The 26,321-nt window shown below is 45.0% G+C and overlaps 1 protein-coding gene across 1 annotated transcript in view; it reads right to left on the reverse strand.

Annotated features, from left to right (window-relative positions):
* Nucleotides 1-6: 6 nt before the first annotated feature.
* Nucleotides 7-26,321, reverse strand: part of LOC121358123 (ubiquitin-associated protein 2-like) — a gene marked incomplete at its 3' end in the record, with an annotated part of 71,161 nt that continues 44,846 nt past the window's right edge. Inside the window, 5 exon segments of the mRNA XM_041476052.1 lie at nucleotides 7-57; nucleotides 141-224; nucleotides 227-239; nucleotides 2,664-2,878; nucleotides 4,333-4,411. Coding sequence (XP_041331986.1) covers nucleotides 7-57; nucleotides 141-224; nucleotides 227-239; nucleotides 2,664-2,878; nucleotides 4,333-4,411 — 442 coding nt within the window.

The following is a 26,321-nucleotide window of genomic DNA, read 5'->3' on the forward strand; positions in this document are numbered from 1 at the left end:
TGTAGCCTCCTTTGCTGTAATCTCCAGCTGCTGTTCCCTGTGTTAAGTCATCATAGCCTGCCAGTGTGTACAAGACACGGTGTTACAGTGAGCAAACAGCTCTGCAGATATGCATGTGTAAAGCACAGTGGTAAGCATACCTGCCCCATAGCCATGCTGCCCATAGCCACTCCCTTGCTGAAAAGGAGTCGATGTGGTGTTCAGGTTGACTCCATGCTGTTTAAAGATGCTGGAGGTACCTGGACAAAGGAAGGAAACAAAAGACTGTTAACCAGAGAATGGCACACAAAACACAAGGTCCCTCTGCCATCTAGTGGAGAAGGCACCTTCACCTTGTGGGAAATTTGATCTGGCGTTGGGAGCAGTGGGCTGACATGGGACATGGCACTCACACTTCCAGAAGTAAATTGCTGTAGTGGCTTTATGCAAGCTCCAAGTTTTCTGCCAGAGCTGCCCCCCTGATTACATCACAACCCCATCTCAAAACAGGCTGTGTATTTCTTTAGAATAATAGAATCATTAAGGTTGGAAAAGACCTCCAAGATCAAGTCTAACCTTCAACTGAACACCACCTTGTCAGCTAAACTATGGCACTAAGTACCTCGTCCAGTAATCTCTTGAACACTTCCAGGGATGATGACTCCACCACCTCCCTGGGCAATCCATTCAAATGCTTAACAACCCTTTCTGTGAAGAAATTCTTCTTGATATCCAACCTGAACCTCCTCTGGCACAGCTTGAGGCTATTTCCTCTTGTCCTGACCCTTGTTCTCTGGGAGCAGAGCCTGACCCCCACCTGGCTTCACTCTCCTGTCAGGAAGTTATAGAGAGTGAGAAGGTCTGCCCTGAGCCTCCTTTTCTCCAGGCTAAACATCCCCAACTCCCTCAGCAGCTCCTCATAGGACTTACTCTCTAGACCCTTCCCCAGCTCTGTTGCCCTTCTCTGGACACACTCCACCACCTCAATATCTTTCTTGTAGTGAGGAGCCAAGAATTCAACACAGGATTCGAGGTGTGGCCTCACCAGTGCCCAGTACAGGGGAATGATCACTGCCCTGGTCCTGCTGGCCACACTATTGCTGATACGGGCCAGAATGCCATTGGCCTTCATGGCCACCTGGGCACACACTGGCACATGTTCAGTGTGATAATCACATATCCTCTGAACAGAGAGAGACATAGCTGTCCCAGGATTTTCCTGGGAAGCTATGAGAAACTTAGATAAAAGAATTAAAACAATTATTATCTCTCTTTCTGTAACCGTTGTTTATAGATATGGTTCTCCAGAGTGTGCTATTCATAGTTCACCAATAGTGTGAGAGGTTTTTACTTTGAGACCAATCAAGTCTCACCTTAGTGAGTCACATTATAAAAGGACCCACTACTTTCATTAAACAGGCCTTCTGATTCACCTTATGAAGACTGGAGTCTTTCATTCCATCCCTGACTCAACAGTGTCAGTTCATCTGGCTGTTGACCAGCACCCCCAGGTCCTTTTCTGCTGGGCCACTTTCCAGTCACTCTGCCCCAGCCTGTAGCACTGCAGGGGGTTGGTGTGACCAAGTGCAGGACCCAGCACTTGGCCTTGTTGAATTTCTTTCATACACTGACTTTAAACAGCAAATTGTCACCCACAGAATCAAATGAAACACCAACTCCTGTCCGAGTCTGTTTCATAAGACACAGTCATACAGGGCCCTAAAATAGAGTCATCTACCCTTCTGCTTGGAGCATCCCTCTTCCCAAATAACATTTTCCCTCCTGAGACTCCCTGCTGTCTGAGTTAATCCAGTCTCCTCCATCCTCAAAAGGATTTCTTAGGCATTATCAGCTCTCTGACAGCTTTGGATCTCCCTTTGACTATCTGGAGGGTGCTACAGGCTTTCAGAAACATCAAGTCCAAGAGCTGTCTGCTATTTATAGTAACCTGCACAGCAATCCATGAGCTCTGGCCTTTTAAATTTCCCATTTTCTTGAGGAAGAGACTGCAGCTATTTTCTCATGCTTGCATGTTTTTGGAGATCCCTTACAGACTGGGAAAGATGACTATTCTGCTGCCATGAGACCCCACCTGGAGTACCATATCCAGTTCTGGGGCCCCCAGTACAAGAAAGACCTGTTAGAACAGGTCTAGAGGAGGGCCATGAAAATGATCAGAAGACTGGAGCACCTCTCCTTTGAAGAAGGGCTCAGAGAGTTGGGGCTGTTAAGCCTGAAGAAGAGAAGGCTCCAGGAATACCTTATTGTAGCCTTTCAGTACTTAAAGGGAGCTTGTAAGAAAGACACAGAAACATTTTTGTACCAGGATCTGTAGTGACAGGACAAGGGAGAATGTCTTTAAAGTGAAAGAGGGTAGATTTAGATTGGACATAAGGAAGATGTTTTTTCCAGTGAGGGTGGTGAGACACTGGCACAGGTTGCCCAGAAAAGTTGTTGCTGCCCCATCCCTGGAAGCGTTCAAGGCCAGGTTGGATGGGGCTTGGAGAAACCTGATCTAGTGAAAAGTGTCCCTGTTCATGACAGAGGCATTGGAAGTACATGATCTTTAAGGTCCCTTTCAACCCAAACCATCCTGTGATTCCAAGATGTAGAAGGTTTGGGCTGAAGAGAGCAAAACCAGAGAGGCACACAGGGAGGGTTACAGTTTAGGCTATCACACTTACAAACATGGTTGGCCCATATTGGAATGCACTGGGAACACTGGGCACACCAGCATAATAAGGTAACCCAGTGTAGCTGTACCCCGGGGGCAGGGTTGGATTGAGGAATGGCTGCTGAGTTGTATGGTGAGTCTGAGTCTGGTTCTGCTGCGACTGAGCGAGCGTGGTAGTAGGAGCAGGGGAGGCAGAATCTCCACGGCCAAATTTTGTTACATCACCTGCGAAAGAACAAACTCATCAGAAAAGCTATCAAAGCTACACCAGAAGTGGAGAATTCAAAGGATTCAAAATCTCTGAATACAAGTAGGCAACTACAGAAGAGAACACATCCTACGCTTGAAAGCCTGTAGTTGTTCATGGGGAAGCCCTCTCCCAGTCTCTGTTCCTGATGGCTACAGGGACATTGCCTGTTAGTGGCAGAGAACTCCATGCCATGGCTAATCTATTGTTAAAATGGAGATACCAATACTTACCTATCTCACACAATCTGAGCAGATTCATTATATCAGATCATTGCAATAAAACATGCTAAAAGCAAAACTATGGTAAACAGCCAAAGAGCAAATAGTTGTTGGGTTAAAGTGTGACTTTCCTAGAGGGTAAACTGATTAGCTAAGCTTCATGGGCTGAAAGCAAGTTAGGATTTACAGGAAGTGATAGGCATATTTTTGTCAGTCTGTTTATTTATCAAGCATGACTACAGTTAATATGTCTGGTTCCTCACACCACCAAAGTTCTGGAAACAATAGCTGAAGGCCAGGAAAGCAAGACTTGCATCGTGGCCCACCTTTTTTAAGAAGTAGGAAGGGAAATTTGGTTATTACCCCAAAAGCAGACTCCCAAGAGAAATGATTGTGCAGCAGAAAAACTCCTGAACACTTGCATTTTCTGGTGGCCTACAGAGCACCATGCTCACATGTTTTTAGGGAGGTGACATATATCACTCATATCTATCTCATTCCCAACTAATATTCCTTTATGTTGGTTACCAAAAGGTATGGCAACACTTAATATAATCGTTATAGGAATTATAACACCTATAGCTACAGTTTTAAGCTGAAATCAGATTGTAGTGAAAGAAAACCACTGGCTGAAAATCCAGGATAGCATTAAAGTCATCTTTGCACAACAATAACTGAAGAGTAAGAGCAGGAATGAACAAGGGTTTCTTAGACCACATGCTTTTGGGAATGAAGTCCATTAGATTTGGAGAGGGTGAGAGGGAGCCTGCTAGAGGCAGCTCCTGCTGAGAACATACAAGTACTAAAGTACTAAAATAGCAGTAACAAAGGAAAGCAAGCCAGTCAAATTTCAAGAAGAATGATTAAGCTATGAAATAGTTTTCAAGCACCTATATGTGCTTGGGAAGGACACTAGATGACACTACCATTTAAACTTGTAACAATTTTGCACTTATTATCAAAGGGCATCCAACTTACTCCCAAGAACCGCCAAGTCACATATGAATTACTGACCAAAACCATGAAGGAAAAAAAAAAAAGAAGAAAAAAAAAATCAACATCAGTGTTTAGAGAAAGATGCTTGCTTTTGTTTGGCTAGTTTGGACTGATGGGTTTAACTGCCTACAGAAGGGGAAAATGACTGCTTTTTCAGCAACAGCAGGATGACCAGCACATCTCACTCACCATCCTCATGTTTAAAGAATACTCACCTGAGAAGGGGTTGTTAGCAAGGCTTCCATCTCTGCCTGTCAAGGTTGCAGGAGCAGGGAATGTAATTCCGTAGTAATCCTTAGAAAAAGACATCATCATTTATTAATAGCTGAAATGCTGAAACCATAACAGAGCTGGACAACTCTTATGAACCCTTATATTTTTTATAATATAACCCTTATATTTCTTATAAGCATAAGAAATTTTTAAAAGAACTAAAGGAAGTTTGGGCAGAAACTGACCTTATGTACAGCATAGCTGAAGGTTTACCTGTATCCTCAACTTTAAAATAAACCTATTTTGCAGACTTTTTTAATATAATAGACAAATATTTAATCTCTTAATGGTAAATTAAAGGCAACGACTAAATGCTTACCCCTCCCAACCCACAGCGCTGAGCTGTCATATTCCAGCGAGACTGTGTCTGGAAGAGCAACAGACCATCAGAGGCCAAAGACCTAGATTCAAGCCAGGACCATAATCACAATGTGGATGTAGTCTAAAGGTTTTAACATGCTCTGTTTTCTAAAAGTAAAAAACATCAGCTAGGAAAACACAATTATTTAAAAAACTGTTGAAAAAGAGTTACCACCTGATGACTGGAAAATTTACTTAAACTATGTTACAAGAGAACTCAGATCAGTAGTCTCTAAAGTGAGGTGCACAAGACAATCCACTGGGGTGCATGAAGAAATTTGTTTTGGTATAATTAATAAATACCAATAAAAATTTAAAATAGAGCATAAAAATAAAAATTTGTTCTCATACTTTTTTTTAATTTTCATCTTTTTTTTTATTTTCATGTATGTTTTATAACATACATATTAGTACAATAGCATACATATATAATTTATAAATAAAAATATATTGGGAGTGCTCACAATTTTTTTTGCTGATGAAGTGGTGCAATCAAAAAAGGTGGAGACCACTGCCCTAGATCATTTTTCTACAGGAAGGTAAGAAAATTCTCACCCTAGAAAGCTCTCACTTAGACAGGACATGCCAGCAAAACCAAAGCAATATTTTGTCTTTAGTTTGGGACAAAAAGAGAAAAATTCACCCTTCCCTTTATGGGTGAACTCCACATATGAGGCTGGTACTCTACTAAGTAATTTTCCTCTTAATTCTCATGGGTTTCTCCCCACCACCTCCAATCCATTAAGAGTGTCTTGCATTACAATGTAAGGTATGTATTCTTTCACCACCTATATCGCCTTCTGATGAGCTGTTAATAGTCGCTCATTTTCAACAGCTGCCCAATGCACACAGCCTAAAGGGGGGAGGGCATCCCTGCTAATGGGATATCAAGGACTCACCAGCATGACTCATAGAATTACATCATCCCATTGTGAAATTCCCCGCCCTGGGGGAGGAACCAAACATTCCTACCTGTATGTAATCTGGGACTTGGGACAGCATGATACAACCACTGGACCTCCAGAGAAGGATCAGACCTTTCTACAGGATCACTGCTTTGACAAGGCCACATCCATCACTCTAACAGGACTGCTACCACCACCCTGACTAACAGGGTGTCAGGTTATATTCTGACTTTGTTGGCTTAAGCCAATGTTCCTGGAGTATTGCCATTTTTGTAATTGTCCTATTAAATTGTAGTTCTGACTTGGAATCTCTTGCAACATATTTGTGTGGAGTTAATTCCTCCTGCTGGCTTGCCTTCAAACCAGCAAAAAGAGTTAATGCTTTAACCATTTACATATCAATTTTCACAGTCTTCAACATTGGAAAAGCATCCTCCTCCTTCATACCCCTCTCTGCAAATTCCCCAGCACCTTCTGCCTTGCTGCATTTCTGCCCATCCTTCCCATCTCCTAAACCCAGTCCTCCATCACTGAACCTGAAACCATCTGGCAAGGATTTAGTATTGCAGGTGTTTCCTGTAATTTGAAACTGTGCTATATTTCATCCTCCTTTCCTTCCCAGTTAATTCCATCTCAGCACCTCCAGCATGAATCACTTAGCAAAACAACCAAATTCATATTAAAAATCTTTGCAGTTTACTCAAAAGCAGCACTCCCATCTCCTTCTAAGGAACATCATAACACAAAAAGCAGATTTGGAGAAGAGATCTGAACAGAATTCATTAGACATGAACTGGAACTGACACAGTAGCATTTTTTTCCCTATATAAATCAGAAAAAATAAAACCAAATCCACATGAGAACAGGATCTAAAATTGCAATTATTACCACTGCCCCTCAGGTAGGGGATGTGCTGGTTTTAGCTGGGGTAGAGTTAATTTTTTTTCCCAGTGGCTGGTATGGGGCTATGCTTTGGATTTGTGCTGAACACAGGGTTGATAATATAGAGGTGTTTTTGTTATTGTTGAGCTTACACAGAGTCAAGGCCTTTTCTGCTCCTTGTACAGCCATGCTGGGAGGAGGCTGGGGGTGCGTGGGAGCTTGGGAGGAGACACAGCTGGGACAGGTGACCCCAACTGACTCAAGGGATATTCTAGACCATGAGACATCATGCTCAGCATATAAAGCTTGAGGAAGAAGGAAGAGGGGGGGGAGACGACACATTTGGAATGATGGAGTTTGTCTCCCCAAGTCCCCATTTACATGTGATGGAGGCCTGCTTTCTTGAAGGTGGCTGAACACCTGCCAGCCCATGGAAAGCAGTGAATTACTTCCTTGTTTAGCTTTGTTTGTGTGTGCAGCTTTTGCTTTTTCTATTAGACTGTCTGTATCTCAACCCACAAGTTTTCAAGGTTTTACTCTTCTGATTCTCACCCTGATCCCTCTGGTGGGGGGAGTGAGTGGCTGCTTGGGGCTTGGTGCCTGGTTGGCGTTAAACCACAACAGGAAAACCACATTAGCACTGAATATCCCTATCCCACACACCTGTGCATACACACATTTAAAACAAAAAACATTAGAAAATACAAGTGCAAACCAGTTATGTTTACATTTCATTCCCGCCCATAGGAAAACATCAGAAGAGATACTCTTCTCATCAAACAACATGGGTATTTCCTGACTTACAGAAGGCATGCAGGAAAAGGTGCCTAAAGTCAAAACTGACATATCAGGAATAGACTCAAAATGCAAGACAGAAAAGGACTGAAAAAGAATGTGTTCTGATGTAATAGAAGTAAGTTCCACCAAGCAGCTCGCTAGGTAGCATGCACACCAGCTAAGGCATTTATAAGATCTCTACTACACAGGCAGCCTGCAACAGACTAACAGACAAACTTGAAAATAAAACCAAGCAAGACCACTCACAAAAGAGACAAAAAGGAAACCCTAAAATGCATCCCCAGTGTTAGGAATATAGTTAGTAATTTGTGGAAATAAACGTTGTATAAAAATATATGTGTATAAAATAAACTGTGGAGGGGGGGGAGAACCCCTTTCCTCAGGATGGAAAAACCGAAGCAGAGCAGATGGACACCATGACATTTGCTTTCGAAGGGAACCTCGGCTACACGGGAGATGGGCATTCACAAAGGTATGCGCCCAGTGATAACCAGAGCCATCAGCACCTGCGGACCGAATGCCAGATTCCGGGAATCAGGGAAGTGTATTATTCTATTCCCGGACAGAGGCTTTGTGCAGCCCAAGCCAGAGAAAGAAACCAACTTGAATATGAAGAACTCAGAAAGAAACAAAGACATCCTGCTGCGGGCAAAATAAACTGTATAAGAACTGCTGCCTCGAAGCAGCTGGTGTGGACGGGGAGGTCTGGTACTAGTGAGTCCATTCCTCACGTTCACCCGTATCACCGACGGGGGTGGTACGCTGTCCGTTTTGGGTGGTGGCTGTCGGGACTGTATTATGGTCGTGCAATAAATTTTATTTTTTATATTTTTATTAAAATTGGCTATTTTTCATTTATAACACCCAGTACAGCTACCCCAAAAGTCTATGCCACCATGCTTTCATCACCCACTGAACCATAACAGCACAGTGTAGAAAACTGCCAGGCTTGCTGTGTCAAAATGTGGAGAATTGATGAGACTAGTTGAGCAAGAACTTGAGCTGAGCCAATTGTTTATCTTGCACCTGGCTTGAGCAAGGGCATGCTTATCTTAACAACTGAATGATGTCTGGGGTGAAGCAAAGGCCTCTGCTTGATGTCTCAATGAAGCTAGAAAAACAACCACAGAAGCCTCACAGAATAGCACCCATGCCTCTCTACCAGACATTAGCCTCATACTCCCTTATCCACACATAACAAGTCTTGTTAGAAGTTTATAAACTATGACCTAGTCTCATCTCCTCAAGATTATAAATCTGGTCCTTTGCAAACACTTGGTGGAGATGAGAAACACCTCCTTAAGAGGAGACACTTCACTGATTGCTGGGCAAATTGACAGTTCTAACTCATTTTCCTTTCTCCCTTAGCAGGGATGCTTCTTTCAGTAAGAAATTGCATTTAGCAGATGACACCCAGATGAAAGTAAGCTTAATTAAATGTGAAGTTAAGCTTAGTGAACTGTGAATTCTTAGCTTAATTAATCATTGGCTAGCCTTAGGATATTTAGCATTAACACAGCAAGAGAATTTATCAACAGCAATTCTGAATCTGTCCCCTCAATAAACTATCTATATTGGACTTTGTGAAACTGTCTCAGTGAAAGTCCTTGAAGACACTCTGTCAGGCGAAAGTTAAATCCATACTCTTAAAGCAACACACAGGAGCCAGGTTTCCCCCACACTTCAACAGCAGCCCTCAGGAGACAGTAAACAGAAAGCAAAACCAAAAATGTAAACAGAAATGCTGCCTAGATGATGATGAAAGAAAGGCCACAGAACCATATAAAGTTGACTGCCCAGAAGCAATCCAAGCACAGCATTTACTCTCACCCACCACCAAGCCTGACCAGACTCCTGCCATGCAGCACCCACAGCCCTGCCTGCAGCACGGTGCCCTGGTGCTCCTACTCCTCCTGCTGGCTTTTGCCACAGCCCTTGCTTGCTGCCACCTGCATCCCTGTGACATCACCTTCCCCCAGGACAGCTCCCAGCCCACCACAGCCCTGCCACCACCAGCATGTGCCATTTGCCTTCAACATCCTCCTCCACATCAACTACCCACAGCAAGCTGTCACCACTGCCCCCCGCATCCTCCAGCACCTCTTGTACATCCTCAGCAGTCCCAGCACTCCCCAACACTGGGATACCCAGGCATGGCAGGACCTCCTGAACAACCTCCAGCATTACATCCACCATCTGGAGCAATGCATGCCAGCCAATGGCATGCTCTTTGAAGGCCAAGGACCTCACAACCTGCTGTTCAGTATCAACAAATACTTCAGGCTCATCCAGGACTTCATCTGCACCTGCCTCTGGGACCATGTCCAACTCAAAGCTTGCATCTGCTTTGAACATGTGGACACATGTGGCAGATGGAGAGTCAACCAGCTCCTGTCCCCCCACCAAGCACACCTGCATCAAATGCCCATCTCGAGCCACCATCAGCAGCCACAGATTGAGTGGAGGCAACAGCAGCAAGGGCTGGGATTGATCAGCACTGCTCATACCTTTTCCAGTCAGGTGCCTGTGCCAACAGGGAAACAGGCATGACCACGGTGAGGCTGGGGCCAGGTTGTGACACAGCCCATGCACTGGAGAAAATTGCTGTGCTCTAAGGAGAAGAAGGCCATCATACATATGCATGAAGGGCAAAGACAGGGTCTCCACAGGCACGCAGGGATAAGCCTCCCTCCTGCAGCCCATCCCACTGATGCCTTCTGCCCTGGTTGAAAGCTCTGGACAGCAGGCCACTCTCAGGGACCCACCATAGCCCTCCAAGTCCACAGACATCTCCCACTGATGCTAGACCCTCAAGCACACACTCACCCAAACAACATGCTGCCTGCCCTGCACACTCCTCCTCTTCCACTGTTAAAAATAGGTTAGAAACTGTTGTAAAATAGTTGATAGATCGTTAATCATGTACTGTTAGTTTGGTTATTATATTGTAAAAGGGGTTAAAAGGGTAGTTATAAGAAATACGGTACTCAACGTACCATAATACACCTAAGTAAAGTGCACCACCCCCAAGCGAAACAAGCCAGCCTGGACAGAACTGTAATGGGTCAATCAAGCGCCTTAAACCTTCATGCAAATGAAGGATCCAAAAAGAAACCAATCTAAAGGGACAAAAAACAGAATAAAAAGGGGCTTCTGACCCACTGAATTTGTGCCGCTTTATCTGGGACATCAGGGACATCAGGGACATCACTACATCACTGCTGAAAAGACCCAGCGCTGGCGTTGCAGCATCCTTGACAGGAACGCTCCTGCTCAGCCCATGGGCCCCCATGCTTTAGGCCTTTCCTTTTTCTTATAATAAATGCTGAAATCACTTTAGTACTGGGAGCCTGTTCTCATTTCTAACACCACCACCACCCCTCTCCCTTCCAAACTGTCTCCCACTGCCAAGATATTAAAGCCATCTCCACCACCCCATCACAATCATTCAGCAATGCTACAGCACTGCTTGTGGCCAAGCAGGGTGGCATGGACAAAGTGGACCTGAAAGAGGCAAGGAAGGGGCCCACCAAGGCCTGGGGAGATTTGGACAAGGAACAGCACCTCAGTGCTACCAAACCCACCCAAGAAACACCAAAAAGCCAAAAAAAGCATAGGACATGCACTACTCATTGTTCTCCTATGACAACAACTGGCCCGGGATGCTCCTGCCTGTGGTCACACATCAGTGGTTAGGGGGACCTGCCTAACTATGTAAAGTACATTGGCCTAGGCCTTCCTCACCCCAACACATCATTAGCAAACCAAAAGATACACCCCCCAAACACTACCACCCAACATGGCTCAAACCAACCAGCACAGACAGGCCAGAACAGCATTCCACATGAAGGAAACTGCTCACTCACTACCAGTGTCAGCTGCTCCTTCACCCTCTGTGGCGGTTTCAGTTCGAAACTGAGCGGAAACACCAATTTCGTGTAGCAGTTTTGGTTCACCAATTTTTTGTTTCCCAGCCAATGCACCAAATAATGTGGTGGGTTGAGCACTTGCCAAATGCCAATGCACCCACTAGAATTACTCATTTTCTGCTGCAAGATAAGAATTAACAGGAGAGCAAAGCAGGCTCAAACTTTAAAGGGTATAAAGAAAACTTTATTAACAGAACTAAATGAAGAATAATAAGAATCAGAATAAACCTTTAAAACACTTTTTCTCCCCCCAACTCCTCTTTCCTTTCCCACTGACAATGTACAGAGACAAAACCTGCCAATTTTCAGTCAGTTTACCACTTCTAAAATAGTCTTTCTTCAGTTCACGTAGGGAGAGGAGTCTCTCTTGCCATGCCATGGAGACTTCTCCACAAGAAACAGTTCTCTTGTGGTTTTTAATTTTCACTAATAGCATCCGCCCGGGAATCTGCATTTGTGAAGTCCCTCCCATCTTTCACAGCCTTCTCACAGCTGTGTTCCTGGGCCATGTCAACTTATGGGGGTGCCATTTTTAATGATGAGCTGTTCTAGCATAAAAACAAAAGTTCTCTTCATCCATCTCTGGGAAAAAGAGGTTTTCTTCCATTCCTGGGGCAAGGTTTCTCATTTCATCTCTCTCATTTCTTTCTGTTCAAACTTCTCATTTGATCACAGCTACTGCAACATCTACTTATTTCAACACTGGTGCCTCTGTTCATGGCTGTGGTTAGAACGCTACATCCCTTCAATGCATTTAATGAGTTACAGGGAAAAAGAGTCTGATGTATCAATTATATTCTTCTCCATAGCCTTACAAGAGAATTTCAGCCCAAAACTAAGGCATCTCCTCATTCTTCTCCCATCTGGAATTTTACTTCTTCTTTATTGACCTCAGTGTCTCATGTTGTCTTCTGCGTGTCTTCACTCTTTCACTTGAGAGAGGATCGATGTTTTGTAAGCTTTGTCTGCGCAGTGAAAGAGTTACTATCTCACCCAGGCCTGTGGGTGGTCATGTGATCTCTGCAGGGCTTCAGCCAGAGCTATTTACTATGAAAGTTTCTTCAGCGGCTGCACTGGGGGGGAGGGGGGAGTGGAACAGCTAAGATCTCAGCAGCCCGGCTAGGACTCAGCTGCAGCACACCGGGGGCCCCGCAGCCTCCCCTCCCCCTGCCTGTCCACCACGCCAGGAGGGGGAGAGGGAACTTCTCTCTCTAAAAGCAGGAACAAAGAAGAGTTTTTTCCCGGGCTTGCCTGTCTTTAAAATGTGAATCTTACAGAGGCAGATCTAGATTTATTAATGGTTTAACAGGCTGTCAATTCTCAGAGCTAGCCAGCTATTAGTTTTGCTAGGCACAGAGGAAGCTCTTAGCAGCTTCTCTCCCCCTTCACTCTCGGAACCAGCCTTATAGGTGCAGAACTTAATATCCAGCACAAACAGAACAGACGATTGGGGATACAAGCATCATAAAGTCACCCCAGGACATTCCACCCCATATCCCCATATCGTCAGCTTACTACCAAAACTAATATATATTCTAACTCTACAAACACATACATTATACATATATATATATATATGTATATATATATATACAGTATACAGCTATATACAGACAATGGCAGTGACATTCAGCAAACAGTGATATTTACATATGGTTCTCACCCCACAATCAGATCTCCCTGAGGTACACATCATGTTGCTCCATCTTTCTGCATTATCCACCATGTGCAACCTGGTCCCTGAGCAAAGACAACCCCACAGAAGGGTTTATTTGTATTCAAGGCAGAATTGATCCAAACTGTCTTCTCTAACAAACCTCTGACATGCACCACTGGGACTTTGTCTCCGTCTAGTATATGCAGGGGGTCAGACTGGGCAGGGCCTGCTCGCTTGGTGGAACCTCAGGTGTTAACTAACCAGGTGGCCTTTGCTAGATGCTGCTCTCAATTTTTGAAAGATCCCCCACCCAATGCTTTCAAGATGGTTTTTAACAGTCCATTGTACCTCTCCACTTTGCCTGCAGCTGGTGCATGGTAGGAGATATGGTACACCCACTCAATGCCTTGTTCCCTAGCCCAGGTGTTGATAAGGCCATTCTTGCAATGAGTCCCATTGTCTGACTCAATCCTCACAGGGGTACCATGCCTCCAAAGGACTTGCTTTTCAAGACCTAGGATGGTGTTATGGGCCATAGCGTGAAGCACAGGGTAGGTTTCCAACCATTCAGTAGTGGCTTCTACCATTGTGAGCACATAGCGCTTACCTTGGTGTGTCTGGGGCAGTGTAATGTAATCAATCTGCCAAGCCTGTCCATACTTATATTTGGACCACCACCCACCATACCATAGTGGTTTCACCCACTTAGCTTGCTTGATAGAAGCACAGTACCACCATCAGCCACAGACTGATTCAGACTGCACTAGAAAAGGGTAAGGCTCCAGAACATCTGCAGTACATCAATGATATCATTGTGTGGGGGAACACAGCAGCAGAGGTTTTTGAGAAAGGAGAGAAAATCATTCAGATTCTCCTGAAAGCCAGTTTCACCATCAAGAAGAGCAAAGTTAAGGGACCTGCTCAAGACATCCAGTTCCTGGGAGGAAAGTGGCAAGATGGACTGTGTCAGATTCCCACCGAGGTCATCAATAAGATCACAACAATGTCTCCACCAACCAACAAGAAGGAGTCCAAGCCACCTCAGAGGTAATAGGCATAGAAGCACAACTCTTCCTGGCACCCCAACTACCGGTGCTGGAGTGGATGTTCAAAGCAAAGGTTCCCTCTACACACCATGCCACCAATGCCACATAGAGCAAGTGGAATGCTCTCATCACACAGTGCACCCGTATTGGAAAACTGAATCACCTAGGGATTTTGGAGATAATTACAAGTTGGCCTGAAGGTGAAAATTTTGGTCTCACTGATGAAGCGTGGAGTTTGTTATCAGAGACTGCACTTGCTCCCCGCATCCTTCTCACAGACCCTGTTGTCTGCAGTGGGCAGTGGGAGAGAGCTCTCCTTTGCTTTTAGTTAGTTTTTTGCTAGCTGAGGCAGAGAAATTCCCTGGACTGTGCTTTTTTCTTTTTCTTGTAACTGTTCAAACCTGGTCTGGACTGAAGAACCCAGAAAAACACCAGAAGCTCACACCTGTGGCCCACCAGGGCTGGGACGCTGCATTCCAGTGCCAGAGGGACTGATAAGAGACTGAGTGAGCTAAGCTACACCTCATGAAAGGGACTTTCTGAGTCTGCCATCTCTTCAGAGCAGTGAGATGTTTCATTTTTTAATATTGTTCATTTTTTCATGCTGGTGAATGCTTTGCCTGTTGAATAAACAGGTTTTTTACACTTTTCTCCAAGGAAATTTTTTTTCCAGAACCAGTTGGGGGAGGGGCCGCTTGAATTTGCTTTCTGGAGGGACCCCATTCGGAGGTTTTCTCCCAAATTTGCCCTAAGCCAGGACACCCTCCAACCACCAACTTAAAAATATCTTCCCCAGGAACTGTGCCCTTCACACTGTCTGCTCTGGTTTTGGCTGGGATAGAGTTCAGGTTTTTTTCATAGCTAGTACAGTGCTGATTTAGATTCAGTATGAGAAAATTATTGATAACACACTTGTTTTGGTTGTTGCTAAGTGATGCTTACCCTGAGTCCAGGACTTCTTTGCATCTCATGCTCTGCCAGGGCAGAGGTACACAACAGTCTGTGAGGGAGCATGTCCAGGACAGCTAATCTGGACTGGTCAAAGGGATATTCCATACCCTAGAATGTCATGTCCAGTATACAGAATCATGGAATGATTTGGGTTGGAAGGGACTTTAAAGATCATCTAGTTCCTACCCCCACCCCACCCCCCTGTGCCATGGGCAGGGACACCTTCCACTAGACCAGGTTGCTCAGAGCCCTGTCCAGCCTGGCCTTGAACACTTCCAGGGATGGGGCAGCCACAACTTCTCTTGGCAATCTGTTTCAGTACCTCACCACCATCATAGGGCATAATTTCTTCCTATTATTCAATTTAAATGCACCCTCTTACAGTTTAAAGCCATTACCCCTTGTCCTGTCACTCCATGCTTTTGTAAACAGACCCTCTCCAGCTCTTTTGTAGGCCCCCTTAAAGTACTGGAAGGCTGCTACAAGGTCTCCCTGGAGCCTTCTCTTCCCAGGGTGAACAGCCCAAACTGTCTCAGCCTGTGTTCATAGGAGAAATGCTCCAGCCTTCTGATTATCTTCAAGGCCTCCTCTGGACTCACTCCATCAGGTCCACATCCTTCCTATGTTGGGGGCTCCAGAGCTGATTACAGTACTCCAGGTGGGGGTCTCACAAGAGCAGAGTATACAGGAAGAATCACCTCCCTTGACCTGCTGGTCATGCTTCTTTTCATGCAGCCCAGGGTACACTTGGCCTTCTGGGCTGTCAGTGCAAATTGCCGAGACATGTTGAGTTTCTCATCCACCAACATCTTAAAGTCCTTTTCCCCAGGGCTACACTCAATCCATTCTTTGCCCAGCCTATACTTGTGCTTGGAATTGCCTTGACTCAGGTGCAGGATCTTGCACTTGGCCTTGTTGAACTCTGAGGTTTGCACAGACACACCTCTAAAGTCTGTCAAGGTCCCTCTAGATGGGATCCCTTCCCTGCAGCATGACAACTGCACTACACAGCATGGTGTCATCAACAAATTTGCTGAGGGTGCACTCAATCCCACTGTCCATGTTACCAACAAAAATGTTAAACAGCACTGGCCCCAATACCAACCTCTGAGGAACACCACTCATCACTGATCTCCACTTGGACATTGAGCCCTTTACTGCAAGTCTTTGAGTGCAACCATCCAGCCAAGTCTTTCTTTTATTGCCAATTGTAGTGGGTTGACCTTAGCTGGATGCCAGGTACCCACCAAAGCCTCTCTCTCACTCCCATCCGCAGCTGGACAGGGGAGAGAAATTATAACAAAGGTTTTATGAGTTGAGATAAGGACCAGGAGAGATCATACCCCAAATACCATCATGGGCAAACCAGACTTGAATTAGAGATATTATCCCACGGGGTCACAGTCTTCTCTCAGGCATCCACCTGCTCCAGTGTGGGTCTCTTCTCCAGGCTGCAGGTGCATCTCTACATCCCCATGGATCTCCATGGTCTTCAGGGGCACAGCTGCTTCACCATGGTCTTCACAACAGGCTGCAGGGGAATCTCAGCTCCAGCACCTTGGGCACCTCCTCCCCCTCCTTCTCCAGTGACCTTGATGTCTGCAGAGTTGTTCCTCTCACATGTTCTCATCCCGCTCTTCTCTGGCTGCAATTACAACTGCACAATAACTTTTTCTTTCTTTTTAAATATATTCTCACAGATGCATTACCATTTCTGATTGGCCCAGCCTTGACCAGCAGCACATCTGTCTTTGGAGCTGCCAAGGATTGGCTCTGCTGAACACGGAGAAAGCTTCTGGCTTCTTCTCACAGAAGTCACTCCAGCAGCTCCCCCACTACGAAAGATTTGCCATACAAACCCAATAAAATTACATACCAATAGAAGCTTTTTTGTTTGGTTACCCTTGATGTTCTTGGACAGATTTACTTCTGCTAGTGCTTTAGATTTCCTAACCTGATTCCTGGCTGCTCAATCTCTCTGTATTCCTCCCAGGCTACATGTCCCTACTTCCACCCTCTGTAGGCTTCCGTTTTGTGTTTAAGTTTGTCCAGCAGCTCCTTCTTCATCCATGCAGGCTTCCTGGCATTTTTGCTTGATTCCCTCTTCATTAGGATTCATTGCTCCTAAGCTTAGAGGAGGCGATCCTTGAACATCAACCAGTTCTCTTGGACCTCCCTTCCAGGACTTTATCCCATGCGACTTTACCAAGCAAATCCCAGAAGAGACCAAAGTTTGCTCTCCTGAAGTCCAGGGCAGTGATCTTGCTGCTGCTCTAAGGTTCTTGAACTCTACCATTTCATGGTGTTATAGATGAGTAATGTAATAGTTGGCTTTCACAATTAAGAGATAGATATTATGCAGATGTTAAAATGTATAGTGATGTTATTGTAATATTCCTCCCATAGTCCTCTTTCCCCTCCCCCCTTGTAATAGCCTTAGTAGTCAGGACATTTGGAGAGGGCCAGCTTATTACCAAGAGGTGCAGTGTAACAACACCTGACCTCCAATCAAGATGTAAGAAAGTAATCTCCACCAATGGATGTCAGAGGAGTTGACTGACAAAACTTTGGGAGGGGCTAAGGGTATAAAAGGCAGAGCATCCATTTTGTAGATGAGTATGTAGCTGATAGTCACAGAAACTCCCAGAGCTTCAATTTTTCCTTATTTAGTTCTTTTGTTGTATTTTTGTTAAGATTTAATAAACCTTTGAAATTTTAAAAGTGAACAATTGTTTCTCACAATGATCACTGCAGCCCAGGCTGCCCTTGAGCTTCACATTCCCCACCAGCCCCTTCTTGTTCACAAGAACAAGGTCCAACATAGCACCTGTCCTTGTTGGCTCCTCTATCACTTGGAGAAGGAAGTTGTCAACAACATATTCCTGTAAACTTTTGGATTGCTTGTGCCCTGCTGTGGTGTTGTCCTTCCAGCAGATGTCAGGGTGAAGTCCCCACCCCAATAACGACCAGGGCTTGTGAATATGAGGCCGTTCCTATCTGTTTATAGAGGGGCTCATCAGTTTAGTCTTCCTGGTCAGGCAGCCTGTAGCAGACCCCCACTATAATGTCACCTGCCCCTGCCCTGAACAAGTGCAGAATCCAAAAAAACTAGTAAAATATTTGGAAAACATGTCTGTCACTGTTGAGGGTTAGGATTTTTCCTTTTTTTTTTTTTTTCTCTCAGGGAATTTTGTCCCATTTGTTACCTAGGAGATGATAATGACTGGTACTTAAGAGACAAAAGAAGTAGCTAAAGTAGGGGGAAGGGTGCAACTGGCTACTCTCTTAGCTGGGGGGGTTTTCTCTTGGGGACGGCAAAGATACCTCGAGATTTTGGCTGGAGGATGAGGGGCTGGGCTCAGCCTCTCTGTCTCTCTTGCTCTCAGGATCAGAGTGGAGACAGGTGGGGTTTAGTGCCTAACAGTTGCTGCCCAGAGGATTGGCTGCCACTACAGCGCCTTTGCCCTCCCACTGCTTCTCCTACCATGGGTGAGTGTACTAGTTTGAAATCAAACCAGTGGGAGATCCCAAGTCAGAAATACAATTTAATAGGAAAATTAAAATAAATGCAACGTAATATATGCTTTGGAATAATTTGTGCTTATGTGAAATATACAAGAAATAGGTTATGCTTGTAAGATGCTTGTAAGAAATATTCTTAAAAGTTTTAAACCCACAAGCCGAAGCCGGGGAGATTGCCTCACAAAATTGTGAAAGCACAGATGGCAGCGAAAAGACCTAATTAACAAACTAAAATATGTGGCTCCTATGGAGATGGGCTTTTTCCTGAGAACAGTCCAGGAAACACCCAAGCGATGAATACTAGATAAGTGTCTATGATCGAGATAGCCAGAGTCGTCAGGAACTTGCATCCCAATACCAGGTTCCCCTAACTCAACGATCAGCATTCATCGCTTCCCAGAAATGGTTTTGTCCAGCCCAACACAGAGAAAGGAGACTACATGAATATATGAAGCCATGAAAAGAAAAGGAGAGATGCTGAGAGTTTTTTGCAGGACAATTGACATGTACAACATATGCACAATCCAGCCTTCATAGAAACTGAGTAAGGTCACCATGCCCTTGAAGGTCACGAAAGGAGAAGAACACGCTCAAAAGCAGACAGTTCAGGATGCAAAGGCAGACAAGAAAACCGCAACGAGACGCCTAAAGAAGGAAGATTAACTAAAATTAACTGATATATTAAAATGCATGCATAGAAAGGATTTAACAAATCATGTATTAGCTTGAGGCGTGAACAATAGAAAACAGTATAAGAATAGCTTGCTTTTTGTAATAAATCGGCTTCACTTGATCATATTGATCATGGCGTGATGTCCCGTTAATGATGCTCCGCAATAGAGAGACTCTGCCCCAGGCAGAAAAAACTGTATAAAAACTACCTGGACAGGGACAGCCTTCGTGAACAGAGGGGATCCAAAGCGGTAGAGTTCGGATCAGAGTTCACCCAGCGCCGATCCCGGGCTCGATGCTGTCCCTTTGATTGGGGCTATCGGAGACTGTATCTCAGTCACAAAATAAAATCTATTTTTATTAATTATTAATTTGGCTTTATCATTTATTACCTATAACATGCAATAATACAAAAACACTGACAGAGTCAGAATACAACCTGACACCCTGTTGGTCAGGGTGTTGGTAGCAGTTTGAGAGGAATGGCAGATTTTACAAACAAGCTATGGCTCTGCTGGTAGATAAAACTAGCACTGAGAGAAAAAAGAAACAATGGGAAGGATTACACTGATTGATGAATGGAAAAAGATTTTTACTTTTACAAATAAACTTTAGGGTTGCTGATAAATTGGACATTGAAAGATGAAAGAAACAATGGGGGAAAACCCTAAATTCCATAAGAATTAAAAATTAAAAGGGAGGGTTATACATTAGAGGGAAATCTTTGGTATCAGGCATATCAGGAAGTCTGTACCTCTCAAGTACCTCAGCCAATGGGGAAAGAGAGAATGGAAATGTGGCCATTAGGATTAATTAGGATAAAAAGGAGGCTGCGTCCTCCAAAAATTTGAGAGACCCCAGGGGAATGCCCCATGGACTCTCCCTTTATTCGAATAAAGTAAAAGAACTCCTCTGTCTCCTATTTGGAGATAAACCTCTGATGTTTGTGGATTAATTTTCCTAACAAGTTCGATTAAATGGTGGTTGAACTGGGACCTTATTAACACCTGACCTTACTGGAAAAGGACCCTCACCATCTACATGGGTGCTCCAGGGGAAAACCCGGGACCCCGAGCCCCTCCAAGGGAGCCTCTCCTGGCTGCTTGCAGGACCCCGGCTTCCACTGTCCAGCTCTGCTGTCTTTTGCCACTAGTTTGGGTTTTTCACGACACTTTAACCCAATACCCCTTGTCTGCCCAACCCCTGCGGTTCCTCCTACAGCTGCAGAGTTTCTGCTTCATTTTGTTTGCCACCCCCAGGGTCTGCTCACCTCTGCAATTCCAGCCTGCTGCTCTGAGGTTCCTGCTAAAGCCCATCTCACCACCTGGAGGGGCACCGGGACCAACTGCCCCTGTGGGTTTGTAAAGGAAGCCCCTTTTCTATCTCTTCTGCTGACTCGCCTGCCATTACAGCATGGAGAGAGGAGGCTGAGCTCAAGCCACAACGCCCTCTGCAGCTGCAGGGGAATCATTGCACCTTGCCCTGCCCTGCTGGGAGCCAACAGCGCCCCTGCCAGCTATTACCATTACTGCACCAAAGGGGAAAGTGCTTGATGGCCGAAAGCAGGCTTTTACTGGGTTTTTGGTTCTGTTTGTTGTTGATGCCATTATTGTTGTTTGTTTGCCTTGTTATACATACACACACACTAGTAAAGAACTGTTATTCATTTTCCCATATATTTGCCTGAAACCCCCTAATTTCAAAGTTATAGTAATTTGGAGGGAAGGAGGTAATATTTTCCATTCCAAAGGAGGTTCCCATCCTCCTTGGCAGACACCTGTCTTTCAAACCAAGACAGTCACCCTGGCAATTCCAGAGAGACACAAATCACTGCAATATGCTGGGGCCTGGCCCAGTCCTACTGAGCCCTGATCAACACCACTCAGTACTCTCAGGGGTACAAGAAGGTCTCTGGATCTGACAAGACAACAGGCCCTGCAACTACTCCAACCCCTGTGACAGGCCTGGCAGATGAACCAGAGAACCAACATGTGCTGGTATCAGTTGCCCCTATGCAGAAGAAATGTACACAGAGGTCAGCTCATGTGAAATACAAAGTTGTGTTTCGTGTCAGGTAAACAAAGGTAACCTGTGTAATTGTAATTGTGAAATGTGTAGAACACGGCCATGGGACAGTTATAAAGATGAGTTCTAATAAACAACTGAGGAAAGCAAAGCATGGAAGAAGGCCTTTGAACCAATCTTTTGTTTGCAATTAACTATTATAAGTCTTAAGCTGTTTTGTAATAAGAACCTTTAAACTATAGCTTTAGAACGTTGCTTTGTATTAAGGATTTTTAAACTGTAGCTTTAGAATGTCTAAAGGATTTAAACAAAAGAGGGAAGTGAACCTATCCCAAGCTCCCAACTAAACGGTGAAAACATCCTGAAAAAGGAAGATGGACATCAATGTCGCTGATTAATGACTTCGAAAAGGGAAGCTGGACATCACTATCATAGATTAATGGTCCTAGAAAATAGAAGCTGGACCCCACATCTGGAAGCTGGACCCCACCATCTGGGACGTACCTCCTGGGATGTACATCCTGGGATACTGAAGCCTGGAATAGATCACAATAGAGTATAGAAATTGGAAAGGAACCAAACATCGCCATCATAGATTTACGATCCTGAAGTATAGAATTGTGATGTAAAAAATTGGAAATAGAAACTGCTGAGAAAGCTTATGAATATGCATGAATATGATCAATAAATACCAGCAAGCCCAGCAATCAGTGTGCAGTTGGAGGGGAAAACCCCCACCACTGTACCCAGCCCTGTTTTTGCTCATACTTTACCATATTAGTTAATAAATTGAATTACTGCTTGATATATTGGCTGAGTCAAACTTCTTATTTCTAACACTCATAAAAGAGCTTAGTAATGGAGGACAAGAAGGGAGGGCAAAGAAGGTGAAGCAACAGGATTGTCACAAGTGCCATTCACAGGAACAGGAGGAAGAACAAGTGGTAACCACTATTCCATCTCTATCCTTAAATGAGCTGCAGGAGATATGAAAATATTTCACCTGTCATCCAGGTGAGTGTATTATTAATGCCTAGCTGTTCTGATGCTGGGATAACAGAGCTAGCAGTTTGGAAATAGAGGGTAAGGAAGTCAAGCAGGTGGGATCACTTGCTAAGGAAGCACGCATTGACAAAACAATGGGAAAAATTACATAAGCCCTCAGTCTCTGGAGGCAACTCCTGTCAAGTGTGATGGAAAGGTATCCCTAGAAGGAAGATATTCCATGTCACCCAAGACTAGACTGCAATTGAGAAAGGTATCTTACACCTGAGGGAATTAGCCATGTGAGAGATGATTCATTATGACCTGGACAATGCATAATTACATAAAGATCCAGACAAAGTCCTATGACTACAACCCATGAAGTGGAAATGTGTACAGAGCACACCAACGGTGCATGCCAACCCATTAACAACATTAATCTGGAAAGACAATACACCACTAAGAGTGGATGAAGTGGCTCACCATCTCCAGGAATATGAAGACAGTATTTCTTCCTCCCTCATCTGAGCTGTGAAGAAACTGTCTGATAAACTGATCCAGGAGTTCCAGAAATTAAGAGGGGTATCACAGAATGTTTAAGGTTGGAAGGGACTACCAGTGGTGTCATCTGGTCCAACCTCCCTGCTCAAGCAGGATCATCCCAGAGCACATGGCACAGGATTGTGTCCAGATGGTTCTTGAATATCTCTAGTGAGGGAGACTCCACAACCTCTCAGGGTAATCTGTTCCTGTGTACAGTCACACATACAGTAAAGAACTTCCTCATATTCAGGTGGAACTTCCTGTGCATCAGTTTCTGCCTGTTGCCTCTTGCCCTATTGCTTGGCACCACCAAGAAGAGCCTGGCTCCATCTTCTCAAAACCTCCTTTCACATACTTATATACATTAATGAGGTCCCCTCTCAGTTGTCTCTTCTCTAGGCTGAACAGGCCCAACTTCCTCAGCCTTTCCTCATAAGAGATCCTCCAGTCCCTTAATCATCTTTGTAGCCTTCTGCTGGACTCAGTCCAGGAGCTCCATGTCTCTCTTGTACTGAGGAGCCCAGAACTGGACACAGAACTCAAGATGTGCCTCACCAGGGCTGAGTAGAGGGGCAGGATCATCTCCCTTGACCTGCTGGCAAAGCTCTTCCTAATGTACCCCAGGATTCCATTGACCTTCTTGCCACTGTGGAAACGCAGCTGGCTGGGATGAATAGTGGTTTAGCCTTGGTAGCATATACAGAAGGCATCAACCTGAGACTATGGGAAGCAGGGTACTGAAAGGGAGATATCTAGTCTGGTCATGGCGAGAAGAGTGTGGTCATGAAAATTAGTATGTTGATGGTATGTTAATGGAACTATTTTATATTAAGTCATGATTCTGGTTCTTGTTCTCAGTTGGTTTGGAACGTGTCACATATGTTCTGAGTTCACGTTCGTAATTGGACCCTTACCCTCAGAATATCCCTATATCTTGTTACGTTCGCCACATCCCCCCAGTCTTTGGATCTTGCCCCTCAGACTGCGTGGTTTCTGCGTTTGTTCTGCTGGACTCAGTCCAGGAGCTCCATGTCTCTCTTGTACTGAGGAGCCCAGAACTGGACACAGAACTCAAGATGTGCCTCACCAGGGCTGAGTAGAGGGGCAGGATCATCTCCCTTGACCTGCTGGCAAAGCTCTTCCTAATGTACCCCAGGATTCCATTGACCTTCTTGCCACTGTGGAAACGCAGCTGGCTGGGATGAATAGTGGTTTAGCCTTGGTAGCATATACAGAAGGCATCAACCTGAGACTATGGGAAGCAGGGTACTGAAAGGGAGATATCTAGTCTGGTCATGGCGAGAAGAGTGTGGTCATGAAAATTAGTATGTTGATGGTATGTTAATGGAACTATTTTATATTAAGTCATGATTCTGGTTCTTGTTCTCAGTTGGTTTGGAACGTGTCACATATGTTCTGAGTTCACGTTCGTAATTGGACCCTTACCCTCAGAATATCCCTATATCTTGTTACGTTCGCCACATCCCCCCAGTCTTTGGATCTTGCCCCTCAGACTGCGTGGTTTCTGCGTTTGTTATTTTGCTATTAAAGTGGATTTTTTTGGCAAATTCATTGTACCCGTTCTTCTATTTATACCATGCTCCCCCCAGCTGGACCAGACTTGGGATTGCAGCAAGCTGGACTGCAATAGGCCACAAGGGCACACTGCTGGCTCATGGATGCCTAGGTCCTTCTCCGTAGTACTGCTTTCCAGCAGGTCGACCCCCACTCTGTGCTGGTGCACAGGGTTATTCTTCCCCAGGTGCAGGACCCTGCACTTGCCTTTGTTGAATTTCAGATGGTTCCCCTCTGTCCATCTCTCCAACCTGTCAAGGTTCTTCTGAAGGGCAGCATAACACTCTGGGGTATCAGCCACTCCTCCCAGCTTTGTGTTGCCAGCAAACTTGTTGAGGAGGCAGCTGCCCTTTCAGCCAAGTCATTGATTAATAAGTTAAACAATACTGGACCCAGTATTGAATCCTGGGGGACACCATCAGTGACAGGCCTCCAACTAGACACTGTGCCACTGATCACGACTCTCTGGGATCTGCCATTCAGCCAGTTCTCAACCCACCTTACTGTCCACGCATCCAGTCCACACTTCCAGAGCTTGCCTATGAAGATGTTGTGAGAAACAGTGTCAAAAGCCTTGCTGAAGTCCAGGTAGACAATATCCATGGATCTCCCCGCATCCATCATGGTAGTTGTTTCATTGTAGAAGGCAATTAGGCTGGTCAAGCATGACTTCCCTTTAGTGAATCCATGCTGACTGCTCCAGGTCACCACCTTGTCCTCCATATGTGTAGAGATGGCCTCCAGATTGAGGGCTCCATCACCTTTCCAGGGATTGAGGTGAGGCTGACTGGCCAGTAGCTCCCTGGGTCCTCCTTGCCCTTTTTGAAGATCGGGGTGACATTTGCTTCCTTCCAGTCCTCAGGCACCTCTCCTGATCTCCACAACCTTTCAAAGATGATTGTGAGTAGCTTTGCTATGGTGTCTGCCAGCTCTCTCAGCACTCCTGGATGCATCCCGTCAGGGCCTGTGGACTTGTGGATGTCAAGTTTGCCTAGGTATTTTCTGACCCAATCCTCCTTGACCAAATGAATGTCTTCCTCCCACCATTCCTTTTCCCTGCTCTCCTGGGTCAGAGATCCCTGAGGGCTGGTCTTGTCAGTGCAGACCGATACAAAGATGGCGTTCAGTAACTCTGCCTTCTCTGCATCCTCTGTCACTGGAGTCCCCCATGTATTTAGTAACTAATCCTTAGTTTTCCTTTTGTTATTATATTTGAAGGAGCCCTTATTGTTGCCCTTAATATCCTTGGCCAGATTTAATTCCAGATAGGCCATGGCCTGGTCCCCCATAGATTTAGTAACGGGCCCACATTATCCTTAGTTTTCCTTTTGTTATTGTTGTATTTGAAGGAGCCCTTATTATTGTCCTTAATATCCTTGGCCAGATTTAATTCCAGATAGGCCATGGCCTTCCTCATCTCATTTCTACTTACTCTGACAACCTCTCTATATTCATTCCAAGTGGCCTGACCCTGCTTCCATCTCCTGTGTGTTTCCTGCTTATGCTTGAGTAGTGAGTGACAGGAGTTCTTTATTCATCCATGCAGGTCTCTTGCCACCTTTGCCTGACTTCTTGCTGATCGTGATGCATCATTCTTGAGCCTGGAAGAAGTGGTGCTTGAATATTGACCCGCATTATTGGACTCATCTTCCCTGCATCACCCATTCCCATGGGATTCTTCCAAGAAGATCCTTGAGGAGGCCTAAGTCAGCTCTCCTGAAGTCCATGGTTGTGATCTTACGTGCTGCCCTGCATCCTCCTTGCTCTATACTGAACTCCACAATCACATGGTCACTGCAGCCAAGGCCTTTCTTGTTTATTAGTATAAGGTTAAGCAGCTTGTTGGTTTCTCCACCCCTTGTGTCAGAAAGTTGTCATCAGTGTTTTGCAGCAACCTCCTCGACTGTTTGTGCTTCCCCCTCTTTGGGCCCATCTCTCAGTGTATTGTGTGTAACTGAGATAGAGTTCATTTTTCCATAGCACCCCTCACCCCTGTGCTTTGCTTTGGTAGCTGGAAGGGTGTTGAGAACACACCAGCACTTTGTCTACTGCTGAGAAGTATTGTCTCTCTAACATTTCTTC

The sequence above is a fragment of the Pyrgilauda ruficollis genome, unplaced genomic scaffold (genome assembly GCF_017590135.1).
Source record: "Pyrgilauda ruficollis isolate IOZ18807 unplaced genomic scaffold, ASM1759013v1 scaffold372, whole genome shotgun sequence".
NCBI classification, from domain to species: domain Eukaryota; kingdom Metazoa; phylum Chordata; class Aves; order Passeriformes; family Passeridae; genus Pyrgilauda; species Pyrgilauda ruficollis.